Genomic DNA, 17,699 nt, shown 5'->3' with positions numbered 1-17,699 from the left:
TGTGGCAATGAAAGGACATGTTTCAATGTATTGATGAAGATATATTTTTTGATTGGAAGTATAGTTTTATTTATTTAAGTGCTGTGTTATAAATGTGATATTTTCGGAAAAAATTTAGGGAGGCATTTATATAAATGTATATGAACATTAAAATATCTCATGGCTCTCTATGCACACAATGTATATATTACTTTTATTTTAATGATGAGCTTCCATCACCTGAAAATGCACATGTCTGTGCGTAATTATCCAATAGACCTAATTTGAGAGGGATAGTTATCGTCTAACTTTTTTTTAGAAACTACATACAAAACCATAAGGAAAATTAAAGAATATTGTAAAATCAGTTGAATGATTGCATGGGCAATACGTATTTTAGTTATATTTGGAGATCAGTTGGATTTAACGTTTTAATCATTCTCAAGGATGACACCGTTCTGGATTTCATCATTGCTTCTGCATGTTTTTTTCCTTTTTCCGATGATGAATACGTGTTCCAATTCTCATCTCTCTGTTTTCATACGCAGGTCTCTATCCGGTTGCTTTTACATGCAACGCTGATTTGTCGTTCTTTTTTGTAGGATGAAAACAACGACGAAGACCAAAAGGAAGACGAGAACGGTGCGAAAGGAAACAAGGAAGAATCCACCTCGCCTGCCATGAAGAAAAGCGTGTAATTAAAATTGTTAACCTCAAGTTGCGTGTCCTTTTATCGCCTGCAGTTACATGAAGCGTAGAGCATCTTAACAATGTGGTGTTGTATAGCGTCAATATTTAGAAATGTGTTTGCATTCTGTTGGTTCTGACAATATTTCCAGGGGAACAGTTTACATGAATTTCCACACTACGTGTCATAAGACTGAGATTCAGAAAAATGGGTCAGATGCTTGTACAAATTGAGTACGAACGTTCCAAGCTGCACATGGATACAATGCATTCACCACTATTAGCGATGTTATTTTTTACATAAGTTACCCTCGTTCGCAATGTATTTTCCATATTGTTTCTAACATTTTTTTAAATTTTCACATTTTTTATTTTAATTCCAGCCCATTCAGATACCCTTAAACAGCCTCCTTCAACACGTAATTTTCGTCAAAACGGCGTCCAAGCAGATGCTCCTTTAATTCGGGAAGCTGGGGAAAGTCACTGCATTCCAATTTGTGGAGAATAGGCAGAATGTGGTAGTTTGACAGCAGCCTTTGCAACTTGCATTGTGTGCTCTAGGGCAGAGGTCCCCAACCTTCTTGGCACCAGGGACCGGTTTCGTGGAATACAATTTTTTTCACGGACCGGGTTGGGGGGGGGGTCATCATTGGGTCTTTGCCCCTTTTCAAATAAGCTCTCTTGCGACGTTTGTTTCTTACTCATTTTGGCTCGGGGTTAGCAGCTTGTGGGCTTACCAACACTGTGACTGAGACAAGTGTGGGAAAGAGGCGTGGACGGAAGTGGTAAATAAAATAATGGGCGGGCCACGCGTGGACTCGCCGCTCACCTCCTGCTGCTGTGCGACCCGATAAATGACAATGCTCTCGGGCATTGTCATTTATCAGCTCTCATCTTACCTTGGTGCTTTTCTTTGATAGACTAGTGGTCAGTTGATGGAGCAAGTCTGCATAATTAACCTATGATCGTCTCCTTGTGTGGCGTAAAGTAAATATGCAACACACCTTTAGCATCCCAAAAATACTGAACATGATCTTCTCTGCAGAGCACTTTGAATGTCTTGCGTTTGGGAGAAGTTGAATGTTTCTTCTGCATTGACCACCAGTTGATCTCAGAGTCATTATCCTAAATTCAGGTCTCATCACCAGTAATAAATTGACCCTTAAATCTCTCCCAGTCTGCCTTCATTAGGTCAGGATTGTGATGAAAAGTTATTAGATGTTGTCCTCTTTGTGTCGCCTTGCTCATTTGCCAATATGAGATTCCACCAATTTCACACCCAAGGTGGCAGCTAACTGCAACAGTAAAAAGCTGATCTTTCAAAACCAAGTCTTGGACAGCCTCAATGTTTTTCCTCATTTACTGAAGTCGCAGGCTGCCCTAACCTGGGGTCATGTTCAGGAGTATTTCTGCCACCCCAGAATTATGCAGCTCAACTTTTAACGATGACGTATGATGGTGTCCCCCTTCACATTTTATATGAATTCAGACATTTCCGTTGGCTCAGTGTGTTCTAGTATAAAAAAAGTTATGACAGGAACCGCTTGATTTCATCTGCCATCATAGTATACCTGCAGTTGGTGGACAAATTAGGAACAAATCAATCTAGTATATTGTTACCCAACTGTTTTGAGTAATCTTAACATAAGTTGCAATACAATTAATGGTCTGGTATTTCCTTGATACATTTGGCTCGAAATATTGTGCCACCCTTACATTTTGTGCTTTATTTAAGGCACTTTGCAATGCTATGGTATTGAAGTGCCCTATAAGTGCAAGCTCTTGATCCTTTAAATTTAACTGAATATTTTCAGTATTGTTACAATGTTGATAAAAGCATAGTGGTTCATCAAAAAACCTGCCCAAACTGCTCACCTGAAACCTGGAACGTGTATGTAATACGTGCAGACAATGTCCAACACGTGTTTCTTATAAAATGCCTTCCATTGTTTTGTGGCGAATGACAATAAAAAAATAAGGCGAAAAGTGCCCCACCCCCTTGCTCTAGATTATTGTAAAAGTAATGCGTTCAAGCAATGAGTAAAGTGCCAGATGAAAACTATATGCTTTATGACACAGACGTGTTACAATACCTGGACTACAATCCTCTTGCCACATGTCATGGGTCCATGTTATTTGTAAGAATTCTGATGTTATTTCACTCGTACATAATTTGTAATTTACACAATGTTCTGCCACCTCCATGACTCATGCACATTTCCCAAGTAAAAAATAAACAGTTGGGATTTATCCCATTTTCGCTTTCACACTATGCATACGCGCCTTCTTTAAATCTTGCAAATCGTGTGTGGATTTTTTTTTAACAATGATGTGCTTGCAAGTTCTCAGCTGCCACTTGTGAGACTCAAGTTATTTGCTTTATTTTTGGCTTCGTGATTAACTGCATGGTAATCACAATATAAGTCTTATTTAGCGCGCTCAAAATAAATCGTGATAACATGTTACTGCTATAATTTAAAGTGTAGAAAATAATGCAATTTCATATCGGGTTATCGCGGTGTTGACAAACGTCCAAACTTAGCATCCAAGCCAAGACCTGCAAGAGAAAAAAAAAACAGACGAAGGCAAATTAATGAAAGCAATCATTGCAAATCTCTGGAAGCATGTTCGAGAGATGCTTTATGTTGCAATATGTGCAGGAATATAGACACTTGGCCTATATATAGGCCAGGAATATAGGCACTTGGCCTATATTCCGGCATTCCAGATGCACGGGTTCCCTTCCCTCAGATTATTTGCAACACTCGCATATTAGGATGACACGCTGCATTATACGAACAGTGCTATTGTGCAAACCGGAAGTTAATTATATGATCGGTTAAATACATTGTGTGCATCTTTTTACGGACACAAATGTTAATGGTTACTTCAACGGCTTCGGTCATGACGTTGAAACGTTCGTCAAAATACCGCCGCCAATTAACCGTTTTAGTAGTACGTATATGCTTACGTTCCTTTTTGTTTTAACACACTTTTTTAATGGGTTAACAAATGCGCAAATGGGAAGTATCAATGCGGATTTATGGTGCAGATCTTATGCAATGGCAATGCAATTTAGTGTCGTGAAATTGCAAACAAAACGTTACCTAAGAATACGAGCACAGCGCCAAACCACTGCGGGCCTGTCATTGGGTTGCCAAAGAGAACGACGGACGTGAGGACGGTGAAGAACTTGCGCGTGGTGGTGAAGATGGAGCAGGTCAGAGGGCCGAAGGTCACCACCGTCATGAAGATGAATGCCTGCGTGGAGGGGGTTGATACAGCGTGCAATGGGTTCTCGTCATCTTCGTCTCGTACATGTTTATACTTACACAGTTTATATATGTATGTATGCAAACCCACGCTAATGTACAGCACAGTAACCCATTTTTTTTTACTGCAGACAATTATAGTTGAAGCATGATGTTTTTTATATTGTTCATTTGTTATGCATTAAAAATAACCAGTTTGTGCTATCACAAAAGAAAAGGTTTTGCATATACTGAAAAGCGTCTTATTAGGGTTAAGTCGTTTCCATCGGTTATAGCTGACTGCAATCAGCCTGGTGGATTACGTGTAAGTGTGAGATTAAAATTTTGCCTCATAAGTAATTTTGTACAGCCATTTTACAGTAATTAGAATGGTTCATGGTTATATACATACCAACTTTTATTAACGCAAACTGCACCCAGATGCATTCGCCAGATGCACAAAACTGGAAAAATTCAAACATTGTAAGCAATTATCGCAAAATCATTTACGCTGCTATTTTATTGCTGTAAAACTAATTTGTTGTAAAGTTGTATCAAAGCATTTTCAGTCCGGTATGACGTTAAAATGAACGTGTGTATTTTAGTGATAAAAATATTAATGTTAATTACACATAAAAATATATTTTTTAATAAATGATTCAAAATAGTAAATGGTAAACCAATGTTTGTTAAATTGTTACACTTGTGATTACTTGCCTTGCGAGGAGAGTGTATCCTCACGAAAGATGCACATTACTCATGCTAAAAAGGTTCTGCTATGAAATGGCCAACACAACTTAAATAGTCTTACGTATTTTATTTGCGACCAGTTTTAATTTCTACATCACTGTCACGAAGTTCTTACGAAATGAAATTATGCTCCAGTAATAAAGTCCCGCAGCCGCTGATTTTTTTCGTGATTGCATGGTGACATTTCTGGCCAGAAGTTTCACTGCTCACTGACATACACCCGTGGCATGAAACAGCTCGTATAATCTTTGCTAACCACTTTAACGCTTAATAATGTTGTATACCTAAATGTTAAACCATGCCATTGCGCTACATTTATTTTCTCAAATTATATGTTTCTCTGAATACTTTGCGCTGTAATTCAGCATGTCGGTTTCGAAACTGCTCAATCCCTATTTCTGAAGTCTTCACGAGTATGGAAATGAAGGTTTATTCAAAAATAACCACAGACCATATGGAACACATGTAATTGCCTCCCAGGTTGACATTTTTAATATGATGTAAAAAAAAAACCTTGTGGCAATACCATCTGGGCACCTTAACCGATGGTTATGGGGTAAAGTTGTGCACACTGAATCCGTTAGCAAATGAAACCAGTTTAGCGTTACTCAAATAAGGAAAGTCTCCCATGCGTCTGCAATCTCAACCTGAGATCAAGGGGCCAACACCCTGTGGCTTTTACACAAGCCCCAGGTCACAATCGACAATGAGGAGCCGCGTCTCATTATACGCGAGTCTCTAGGCAGCAACAGCCTCGCATCTCATCAGCGGCAAGCGTCGATCAGCCGTATGGCTCGGAAGCGTGGCCTTTTTTTAGCATCTGCGTTAAACCGTATGGAAGGAAACAGAGCCATGTGGCACACGCCATATTGGCTGCTTAAGGGTCAGATTTCCATACTCTTGACTAGTACAAACACATTCTTATCACTACTCTGTCTCATTATAGTTTGTGTTTGAACTTGTTTTTTTTTACATATATAGACACTATTTTATGCACTTCTTGACTTTGGTTGTTTATTTGTCCCAATACAGTATTGTAAAGAAGGTACCAGGCAGGCTACGGTCTTGCAAGGTATTGTTCACACGCCACTGCTAGCGGAAGGGCACTCGAGTGGGTATTCATTCTAGATTTGAAGCGTTCGTGACTGCAAGGATTCATATTCTTGGGTTTTTTCGGTAAAGTCACGTAGGTAAAATATTTAATAAAAATTTATTAAAATAAAATAAAAATCACAACGTTTCGGAGGCAACACAAGCTTCCGTCTTCAGGTGGATTTTTTACCTACGTGACTTTACCGAAAAAACCCATGAATATCGAGTGGGTATGTTGGCCTCCCCTTGATGCCGGCCAGACGTCACAGAAGAGGTTGCAGTACCCGCTCGTATCGTACACGATTTATATTACTGCTTTGTATTACTGTACTTTTAATACTACCGTATATTTATTGCACTTTAGATATGGGTGCTGATTTACACCGACTCGATTGTGTTCGTAATGTTCAAAAGAGACGGTTTCCATCAAGTGCACTTTAATTGTTTGGGTTAAGAATGGCATTACGTCACTTGATTCGCACTTTTTAAACAAAAGTGTCGATCCATAAAGGGGCCGTCCATAAATGACGTCACGTACCGGGGGGGGGGGTGTCAGACATTCGTGACAATGTGTGACAAGAGGGGGGGGGGGGTGTGTGAGAAATGTGACGTCACATCAAAATGCGCAACATTAAATAAATATAGACAACACGTTCTACTTATTCTTTGGTTCTTTCGGTTAAGTCACGTCTAAAGATAAAATAATAAATTAAAATAATAGCGACGTTTCGATTGCAACACAAGCAATCATCATCAGGCATAAGAGAAATAGCAACAAAAATCTAACTAGAAAACTATAGACAGACATACAAGCAGACAGACATCACAAGGACACACAGAGAGAGGACACATATCGGCTCTGCTTGTATGTCTGTCTATAGTTTTCTAGTTAGATTTCTGTTGCTATTTCTCTTATGCCTGATGATTGCTTGTGTTGCAATCGAAACGTCGCTATTATTTTAATTTATTATTGTATCTTTAGACGTGACTTAACCGAAATAACCAAAGAATAATTCCTGCAGTCACGAAAGCTCCAAAAATTAAGAACGTTCTACTTAATTAAATATACTTTTTAATAAATGTCTTCTACAACATCAGAGTGCAGCGCCACATTAAATACGCACTACAATGACAATAGTTTAAAGCGATTTGAAGCATGTTTTATATTTTTTGGGGGGGGGGGGGGGGGGCAGAGCTTTGTGACGTCATATTTGAGGGGGGGGGGTCTGACTTTTTGTGACGCCGTGTGACGAAGGGGGGGGCAAAAAATCGTCCAAACTCGCGTGACGCCATTTATGGACGGCCCCAAAGGTGTTTTTGGGTTAGATCGCGTAAATATAAATGCGTCGTTAAACCCGCCACCACTCGACACAGCCAACTGGTAAGTGCCAATTCGTTACTACTTCAGCACACCGGTGTGTTGGAGAGTAGTAAACCCACAACATTTAGAATTGGAGTACGACCTTTCGCTTGTAATTACCGGTACCTTTATTATGGATAATATTGGTTGCGACAGCCTGCGTATTAAAACGTAACGATAACACGACCAAACGTTCACAAAGCTGTCGTTGTCCTCCTTAACCCCTTCGGCGCATTTCACTTGCCTGGCCCATTGCACTGGTGGCTGCGAACAGCGCCACGTGGAAGACGATGTCGGGATGGCATTGTGCAAACAGGAGGAAGTGCCAGCCTTCCCCCGTGAAAACGACCGCTACGGGTGGAGAGACAATCGGGAGAGGGCATTAGAACGTTTCAAACCATGTGTGGCACGCCGAGTAATTTCTTGCAGGAACTCAAGCTTTTGCCAACGATTGCTTGATTGGTATGTTGCTGAAATGAAATCCGGTGCCACGGGCGCGGCTTGCCACGAACCTTGGTGCACAGATAGAAACGTAGCCCCCCTGTCCAATTCTAGCACCCCCCACCATTGGAACCTCATTTGCCAGTAAAAAAAATATGATAATTGTTTTTTTACCCTTTTATCTGGCAACAAAACTGACACATTTTTTTACAAGGGGTCATGTTTGCATAGACCACAATACCTGCAGTCATAATGCAAACAAAAAACATAACTCTGATAATGTATGCACTGTCCTTGAAGTTGATTGGTCCACACCCGAGACAGCTTTCCTTAGATCCTAGTCTCACATGGGTTGGACCAGATGACGCCAATTTTACCACCCCCCACCATCCTTTGTCGGCCGGTGGCTGGGCCCCCTCTTGGCGCTTGCTCCTCATGTCCCGTTGCATTTGCGTTCCCTGCTCACTCGATAGCTATGCCCCAACGATCATATTGCGATGTCGCAGCAATGTTCACACAAAACATTATGAACGCAGCAAACATGCTCTGCTAACACACATCCTAAAAGTCTACGGATTGGAACCACTCGGTGTAGAACACGTGTCCTCTTGGACACGCGCAGTACAGTACTGATTGTCCACATCCCTTGCCATGTTATACGGGGTGGTCCATTTGTAATTTTCCTGTTTCTTTTCAAGAGGCGATCTAATATTTCAAAGCGACGGCTCCATATCGTTACAAGGATGCAGAAAATGGAGGTGGTTAAGCATGGATGGTGGGAGAGATGTTTACCCTATAATTTAAATTATTTAGTGGGATATCTATACATGGATAACCATGTATACTCTCATGCTAGTTGTACGTGATACAGTTTTCACTTATTTTATGGCTATTTAAAATTATAGCTTATTGAATCATTTGTTTTTGGCTGGAATAGTGAAATCGACGGCTTGACACGAGTAATTAACACGAGGTGACACGTTGAACAAGTGTTTAATTATTTTGTTGATAATGTCAATATATCGCCAATGATTAATAATTGTGAATGCATATTAAGTCGATGGGTATTTCAAACGGGACCTAACCATGGGATGATGATTCTGAGGAATGATTGACTTTTGGAAAAATTACAGAAGAGTGTATGCACCTACGTGGGCCTAAGTTACTGCGTGAACTGTTTCCAGGATAGATCCATCCCACGTGACCACGCTATGGCTACTGCCCTCTGACCCACGGGAAGGACCGATGGTATCCACTTTCACCATTGCAGTGGTTGGGAACCTCTGTGCTGCGACAGGAGGTTTCAGGCAAGCCAAATTTTGTTGTCGTTATAAACACCTGACTTCTGCCGGGATATATAACGCTGCTCCATGCACTGTATTCACTTACATCCGCTGTGCATGGCAAATTAAACTGCCAGGGAGTGCATCATGAAGCCGACCAACAACTACCGGTGTCTGATGCACTGTTTACTTTCATTATGATGTCTGCTTCTACCTCTTCTCGAATATTGATTTGTTTTTTTTACCGATGCTGCAAAGGTGTTGGGTTTGTTATGCAAGTGGGAATAACATTTACGCACAGAGGACCAATGTGTACAAAAAATCGTGGGGTTATGTTACGCTCTCAGTATTGAGCTTGTGGACATAGAACCACAATAGGAACCTTTTTCACATCCCCCCTTCTCTCCTCTCGCGTAATGTAAATCCAAATGGATGTTTACGATCCCTGCCAAACCTCAAAGATTTTGCCGCACAGACAAAGGGGGGCAGAGCTCGCTGTCGCCATCTCGCTGTGCTGTTGGCCGGAGATGCTGGTAATTACCGAGCACGGCATGCAGTAGCAGACAGCGACAGATGAGGGACAGGTGCGGAGATCAGTGGGTGCATGCACCTATCGCCAAACAAAACACACCCTGAAAAATGTACCTTATTAATGCGAACATGGCAGTCATAATTATCCTCTTTAATGGCAGCCATGCTAATGCGAAATAAAAAAACACACAACAGACCGTTGACTCAAAATATCCCAACAGTGATAGCATTGAACTCTCTTTTTTTTTTAAACGTAAATAAGTGAAAATAAAGTCTAGAATGAGAAGTGCAGCCTGCGAATCATCATGTTAGATTTAGTTTCTCTCCGAAGAAGTGTGCAAATAAACGGCATAATAAGTGACAAATGCAGATTGTTATGGAATCCCAGGGTGTTACATCTCTATTTGCAGGCACGACATGATACCGGCCGTCCATGCCACCACTGAGCCTGCTGGCACTTCTGCAAAAAAATACTTAAAGCAACTGTGAGACGCACGACAAAGTATGCACGATACACAATGCGTTACCGATTGTTTTATTGGGCAATGGAGTTGATGGTGATTATTATCACCGACTAAAACTCGCTACAATTGTGTTATAATTATCGTGTGTGACAGCATTGTTGTATTCGATTACAACACGTTATTGGAGTGGATCTGGAGATTCGATATTTTTTTTTATTCAGTAATTCTCAGCATTTGCCATATTTTACACGAAAATGTAGCATTCTCAGTTCATACTGAAGGTGTGAATTATTGCTTTCGACGTCAACATCGCGTCCGTTTAGCCACCTTCGATGTAAAATGTCTAACGTGCTCTAGTGATGACGTAACTTTCCCATAAATCATACATTTGTGCCGGCTTGAAGCCTATTTGTAGAATTGGTTCCTTACATTATAATGCGCACTGCGATCAGTTTCAAAACCGCTTCTCCTTTTTCTTGCCTGAATTTAAAAGGCGACATCAACCAGCTCGTAAATATGTTTCAGATTTTTATCGGAGTGCAACGACTGTGAAGCCTCAACCCAGGGCAAGCACGTTACGTCGTGCGCATATCCGTCAAGGTCCCCCATGCAATTTAAGGCGTCATTGCTACATTCGCAGGGAATGAAGGCAAAGAGCTATAAGCCAGGGAGTTGCATGGGACACGCGTGCACGCACGCAATTGCCACCGGGGCTCCTTCCGTGTGTCACAAATAGTGGCCGCGTGTTGTCAACGCGAGAGAAATCTGACACGAATCCACATGGTGGTCTAGATGTATTGTGACCCCCCCCCCCCCCCATTTAATTCTTGAAAACTTAATATTTGATAATTGGTTTTTTACCCTTTTATCTGGCAACAAAACTGACACCTTTTTTTTACGAGGAGTCATGTTTGCATAGAACACAATACCTGCAGTCATAATGCAAACAAAAAACATAACTCTGTTAATGTATGCACTGTCCTTGAAGTTGATTGCTCCACACCCGAGACAGCTTTCCTTAGAGCTTAGTCTCACATGGGTTGGACCAGATGACGCCAAAAAAACTTAATATTTGTTTTAATAATGAGGTTTATTTAAAACAGAAATTAATATGCAAAGAAAAAAACATGTTCGGGGTGAATAAATTGGGGGGGGGGGGGGGGGGAGGTCACAAGACATCTGGACCACCCTGTATAAGCAAACGTCGGGGGGGGGGGGTTATTTGAGTAATTAGGTTTCGCCGTCTCCTTTTGAGTGGGCACACAAGACGAGGCAGCGAGCGACGAGCATCTCCGCACAAGCCCCTTTCTCATTTACACGCGCGGCATGCCGTCCCGAACACTCCCAGCCTCGCCACGGGCTCAGCTGGAGGTTCGCGTCACTCAAATCACCACGCGATTATTTTATTTATAGGCCTCGCTCGAAGAACGCCCATTGTATGTAATGGGAGCGTTTCGTGTTTGATATAAAGTTCAATTATCGGGGAGGAAAATGAATGTGTGTGTGTATATAGATGCAACAAGCGAAATGTAAATTAACAAGAATAATCCCGCGTAGAATTATTCTTGGATTAGCCAATAGCTGCAAGTGTGATTCCCCACCCCCCCACCCCAGCATCTACATTTGTTTTTAATCACTTTTATGAGTCAAGAAAGTGTATCTGTTAATTGACCAGCGCAAACCTCTGTGCTCGTCAACATCATGGTGACATTTAATCTAATTAACTAAGTCTGGGGGATATTTTTAATGCAATATTATTTATTTGGGAAAATATGTTTCAATCCTGCAGATCACTACATCATCAATTGATTTAATGTATTTTACCGTAATTGATAATTAATACATTACTAAAGAAATGTAACTACACCGCATTCCAATTCCACATCAGTGATCTGACTTGTAAATACATAGGACTAAAAAAGTAAACGTATAAGGCAAACGATGGTATTTGTAAATAGAAATAATGAACAGTAATATTTTTTCAAAATGTACCAATGATTATAACAAAAATGTATGAAAGCGTGCGTAATCATCGGGGCATTGTCAGTTCGACAAGGTGGCTCAGTGTCTCATAGGAAGAAGTCCTTGGGTTCAACTCCCGCCTCAGGCAGCAGTGCACCCACAGATCAATGCACATGACCGTCCATGCAAACAGACCATCTCAATACAGGAAAGGTAGAATGGCAAATAGTGGTACTAATTTGGATTTCAAAGCGTCGAAACACTGCAAGATAAATGAGCGGACGACGCCTCCTTGCGCAAATTCGTCTCCACGTAGAACAGTTTCACTTCTTGATGCAGCAAATCTGGCTGTGACTGTCCAACCTGATGACGGAGACTTGTGTTGCCTCCGAAACGTCGTGATTTTATTGTTTTATTTTTATTAATTTTAATTTCATTTTTTACCTACGTGACTTTACCGAAAGAACTAAGAGTATATATACAGTTTTACTTTCCTACACCAGGGACGTTCGGTCAGCCATTGACCTCACCGCACGTCACTTTCCTACACAACCCATGATCTTCACGGCCTTGGAGGAGTGCATCATCTCAGCAGCACTGTCTCAAGACAAGCAAACTCTGCACCGTTTTCCACGTACAGTGTCTCATCAGCAGAGTCAGCCTTGTTTGAATTATATCTACTACAGGCACTTTCGGAGGAAGCTGAACAGGGTTACCATATAAATCTAAACAGCACGTGCAGACCCAAGACATATATAACAGTACTAAAGAGAAACCTAAAATGCAAGTTGGAGCAGATCGAGCAGCGGCGTGACACACCACACGGCCATCTCAAGCACCGCCTATCTGCCCCAAATGGTTTCAATCAAGGCGTCTGGACCACGGCCCACCATCTGTGCCCGCGTCCTCTTTTCACGACGCAGCGTGCGGTGGGATTCTTACGCAGGGCCAGGGCGAGGGAGGACCAGGCGTTGACGTGGAACATCATGTGGAGGAAGGAGGTTTGGTGCCGCAGCTTCATGTGCTCCTGCAGCACCCCCGTGAGTCCATCCAGCACCAGGGAGCACAGCTTGGGGAGGCACACAAGACAAAGGTCCCCCGTGTAGTTTACACGGAGTGTCGGGAAAAGTGAGCGCATATCAAGGCTGCCATAGCGCACGAGGGGGTGGTGAGGTCTGCGCCACGGCCCGGACGCCTTTGTGACCCCCCACAGACGTCCATGCCCCCTAACAAGGTTTTGATTGTCAGTGGCTTTTAATGGGAGATGCAAAGAATGTCATGGATCATCATTGCCCCCCGCCTCCAAGTGATTCAATGAACCGTCACGATTTGCGGCAGTGATTCAAAAATCTGTTTCTTTCTGTTTTGTTTTGTAATGTTGTTCGCTCCATTAACCTCAAAATGTAACATTAACGTGTTCATTACTTCTCCTAAATTGTAACTAATCGATTCTCCCATGCACATTTCTAAAAGTTTCACGTGAGCAAAATTATCTATTTTAATTGTTGATTTACACATCAATGAGTGCCTATCAGATGCCACTCGAACGGTAAAGAGTGCAGAGGAGAACCCACGTTCATGCTTCGGTCTCCACGCCACGAGGCGCGACTCTTCAGAGGAACAGCAGATGTCACATTAACTCGGAGGGAATCTGTCGCTAAGATGTGAATATGGCATCGTTATGGTAGTTTAAATTACATGGACTGCAATGCTGAATCTGCCACCCCCTGCTCCTATCTTATTTGGAACAGGAGTCCAACCAAATCAAAGCTAGATACGCCCTTCACTCTTCGTGTCAATCGATTCGCGGTCACAATAACTGTTCAGTTGTGAATTTATGTTGCCAAATATTTCCCAGCAGTAACCGTGTCCAAAACGTGCAATGTTCCCGAACTCAACCCGCGCACCCGATGAGCACCCTCTGGTGTCCCTTCATCACATAGCATGTGCAGTATCCACTGAACCTGCAGTAGCAGTCAGTGACATCCTACGGCTGCTGAAATGTGCTTTGCATCGTATGCAAATTGAAATATTTGAACGGTATTTTTTAAATTTCGATTTAAAGCTTTCGTGACTGCAGGGATTCACCTTCTTGGTTCTTTCGGTAAAGTCACGTAGAAGGGAAATAATAAAATAAAAAAAATAAAACATAATAAAATACCATTCTCACGACGTTTCGGCCACAACGCAAGCAGCCGTCCTCAGGTGAAGAACAGGTCTGTTGGAAAGACAGCGCTGAGGAAGGCTGCTTGCGTTGTGGCCGAAACGTGGTGAGAATTGTATTTTATAATGTTTTATTTTTATTATTTTATTATTTCCCTTCTACGGTATTTTTAAAAATATACATTCACATATAACTAATATTCTTTGGGTCTTCCGGTAAAGTCACATAGATAGGTTCAAAGAAAATAGCAAAAAATAAAAAAAAGCTACGACGTTTCGATCGCAACACAAGCGTTCGTCATCAGGAAGAGGGGGGTTAGCTTCTAAAGGTAAACTGTTTATAAAGGTTTGAAATGGACGTAGCCCAAATGTCAGCAGCCAATGTGAATGTAAAGAGCGATGAGCAGCGACCGCGACGGTGGTTGGTTTTCCCACCAATCAAAGGGCTGCCAGGGAAAATTTTGCATGATAATGTGAGATCGTCGAGAGGCCTCCACGATGGGCGCCCTGAGGTGGCTATGTTAATGTGAGAGATTAGTATGGTAATGTGAGAGAGATTAGCATGTTAATGGGAGATCGCAATGCAAAAACAATCCTTCCCAAAATAATTCCCTCATCAAAACTCTACACCATAGAGCCCGATGTATTTCCGACCATTTAAACCTTTATAAACAGTTTGCCTTTAGAAGCTAACCCCCTCTTCCTGATGACGGACGCTTGTGTTGCGATCGAAACGTCGTAGTTTTTTGTTATTTTCCTTGAACCTATCTACGTGACTTTACCGAAAGACCCAAAGAATACGAACTCCTGCAGTCACGAAAGCTTTAAGTCAACACATATAACTCATTACCAAATACTGCACCCCTTGCAAACACACCCTCTCACGCCCTGCATGATGAATCCAGGTCGTGCCAATCACCCGAGCTCAGCAACCCAACATCACAAGCCCTCCTGAGCCACATTCGCCACCCCTCGTTAGCTCCGTTGAATCACGTCGCCGTGAAGCACGCCACGTGCGCACGGTGGCAACGATCAACCCCCCCCGCCCCTGCTAGACGCCGGCTTCGGGCGCACGACTCGAAACGCAACGACCTTAACGATGCCGTGACAGATGCCGCATTAACGCGCTTGCGCGGGCACCTGTGCCTGGGCCGGACTGCCCCCCCCCGCCAATCCGCCTGCCCGCCCACCCCCTGCGCGATGCCAACGTGCCAGGGCACAGAAGCGATTGCCAACGACGGTAACAGCGGGACAAATTGACGCCTCGCCCACCAGCAGGAGCTCTCCGACCCCCACCCCGCACAGCGCAGATGTCCCCGCGCGCGCCGCGCCGTCGCGGTACATGAACAGGGTGACCCCCGTCACGATGAGCAGCACGCACAGGTACTTGGCCACGGGGTATTTCTTGCGCGCAAACACGAGGCCCATGAGGAACACTGCAAGGCAGAGGGGGGGGGAGCGGCGTCGTGATTTTGTTGAGGGCAATTGCGCCCGCAGAGACGCGGACGCGTTTAGCACACGGGGAGGGTTCGGAGTCACGTGCGGTGTGCGGTGGCTGCTGAACGTGGCGGACGGCCCTTGGCTGGACAGCGAACGGCGAAGGTGAATCAGTGGGGAAAACAATGATAAATGTTCACCGTGCCACTGCCGTTTACGCAAACAAGGGGGTCCGCGTTTCGTAGCGGTTAATGCTGTCATTGCGACCATTGCACACACTGCCTTCGCGGGTATGCGCTCTGTACCGCTGTGAATTGTGCCAAGGGGCGTGCGTTGTAGTGGCCTTTTTGTTGTAAACAAATGCTGCCATCTGCTGAAAATCGAGAGCTCCATTTGCTGTCCCCTTGCGAACAATCAACGGTGCTCTATGCTCTCATGCAGCAGCAATAGGTGTTTGCAGTATGGGTGTAGCGACCCATGCATTAATCTATTAATGTTCATTTTTAACATCAATGTGTTTTTTTAGTTCATGTTATATGCAATAGAGCAGTGGTACATTGATCAGCGTGCCGTGCTATAAACCCGATTCCTGGCCACGGTACCCACCCCCCTCCCATTACCAATCAACATTGACCACCGTGGTGAAGTATGGTCAAAATCCCCATAACTGGATTGAGAATTCTAGATTTGAAGTTTTCGTGACTGCAAGGATCCATACTCTTTTGTTTTTTTTAAGTAAAGTCACGTAGGTGAAAATAAAATAAAAATTACAATGAAAAACAACTAAATTAAATCACGACGTTTCGGAGGCAACACAAGCTTCCGTCTTCAGGTGGAACCGTTACAGCCAAAATCACTGTAGTAGATTGAATTGAGTTGTTTTTCATTTTTCTTTTTATTTTATTTTCACCTACGTGACTTTACCGAAAAAAACAAAGAGTAAGGATTGAGAATGGCTGAAATCGATTTTGTTATTTATCTAAATTATTTCACCTCAATGTTAAAACGTTTACTCTTTTAAACGCTTGTCGATCCTCAATCGCGACAATTCATCGAGTGGCCACGGCGTGATTCTTGTTAAACCCGCCGTTTGTTCGTCACCTCGCGTGGACCAATGCGCTGCACGTTTTTTTTGTGTTGAACCTCTTTCGCACCGTACGCAGCCAACCGTGCTATAATCGGAGGTGCGTCGCTAACTACGTTTTCTTTCGGGCGTGTGTAATGACTTCATTGCCCAGCGGCCGTGATTATGTGAGCGGGCAGATGTTCCTCGTTTGTGTCAGGAAAGCAAAACACATTTCAAGGCAATTAACGTGGAAGACCTGACCTGAGATTGGTTTACATGACTTCCCCAACACCTAAACACACAGACACACAAAGACGCGAAGGTTAATACGACATTAACCAATTCCCCACTCGCATTCAATTACTTTGGTTCTCAAAACAAGGACAAGTCTGATGCAACATCACTTTGTCCCATCGAGTGATGCTAATTCAGCCATTCTCTGTGTGCATTCATCGCTTTCTTCACCACTGGATTCCCATCAACATAATTTGCACAGTTGTATTTGTATGGGTTGAGCATTTTACTGTCTCGTAAATGGAATTTGTCTTTCACTGACACTACTGCGGTCATTCACTGTTGTTGTGATAGCAGTGTCCTGACTATAGCTGTAATTGAATGTAATTTGTCACATGTAGATTAATTCGATGTGTGAAAAAACTAATTCAGTCCATCCTAAATGCATTTATTTTAGAAACATTGAGGATGCGTACATTTGTATCCTGATTGTGACTAGGATAATGTTTTTGTAAGAACGTACACATTTGGTATTCATTTTTGCATGTATTTCCTGAAGAAAAAAATACATGCAAAAATAATTACTACTGTGAAACCATAGTAAACAATAAATGTACCAAATCTGTATATTATTATAACAATAACTCAACTCAACAATCTTACAGTCTCATACCAGATATTAATAATTCGTTGATTGTTTAAGAGGTATGAAATATACTCTATCCCATATTCTAAAGTGCCAAAAAAAGAGAATTTGCCTTTCATATTCTTCATTGAAATCAAGTACATATTATCATAGCACGGTTGGCTAAGTACGGTGGGAAATATATTCAACAAACATACATAATGCTGGCTGCAAAAACAGAAAGATCTGATTGCCAATTGCCACTGGCAAGCTGTGTAAGATTGGCGACTCGTGTACAAGCTGTAGCTCTCCGATGCGTTCTCGCGTTCGGAGAGCTTACAACTTGTGTTTTCTTCATTAAAACAATAAATAGA

General features: G+C 42.5%; 2 protein-coding genes across 5 annotated transcripts in view; one reads left to right on the top strand and one right to left on the bottom strand.

Moving 5' to 3' along the window:
• Nucleotides 1–2,933, top strand: part of PHF14 (PHD finger protein 14) — a 40,781-nt gene extending 37,848 nt beyond the window's left edge. For all 4 annotated transcript variants that reach the window (XM_078868194.1, XM_078868203.1, XM_078868186.1 and 1 more), the window contains one exon: nt 582–2,933. In XM_078868194.1, the coding sequence (XP_078724320.1) occupies nt 582–677 (96 nt within the window). In that variant the 3' untranslated portion in view covers nt 678–2,933. The remainder of the gene's footprint in view (nt 1–581) is intronic.
• Nucleotides 2,934–3,141: 208 nt separating this feature from the next.
• The window catches only part of LOC144941777 (solute carrier family 35 member B1-like), a 34,879-nt gene continuing 20,321 nt past the window's right edge, over nt 3,142–17,699 (bottom strand). Inside the window, exons 6-11 of the mRNA XM_078868216.1 lie at nt 16,728–16,758; nt 15,236–15,399; nt 12,743–12,869; nt 7,364–7,470; nt 3,774–3,927; nt 3,142–3,223 (exon numbers count right to left, since the gene is read on the bottom strand). Coding sequence (XP_078724342.1) covers nt 3,177–3,223; nt 3,774–3,927; nt 7,364–7,470; nt 12,743–12,869; nt 15,236–15,399; nt 16,728–16,758 — 630 coding nt within the window. The 3' untranslated portion in view covers nt 3,142–3,176. The remainder of the gene's footprint in view (nt 3,224–3,773; nt 3,928–7,363; nt 7,471–12,742; nt 12,870–15,235; nt 15,400–16,727; nt 16,759–17,699) is intronic.

Source organism: Lampetra fluviatilis, chromosome 2 (genome assembly GCF_964198595.1).
Source record: "Lampetra fluviatilis chromosome 2, kcLamFluv1.1, whole genome shotgun sequence".
NCBI lineage: Eukaryota > Metazoa > Chordata > Hyperoartia > Petromyzontiformes > Petromyzontidae > Lampetra > Lampetra fluviatilis.
This window is presented reverse-complemented; position numbering and strand designations above follow the sequence as displayed.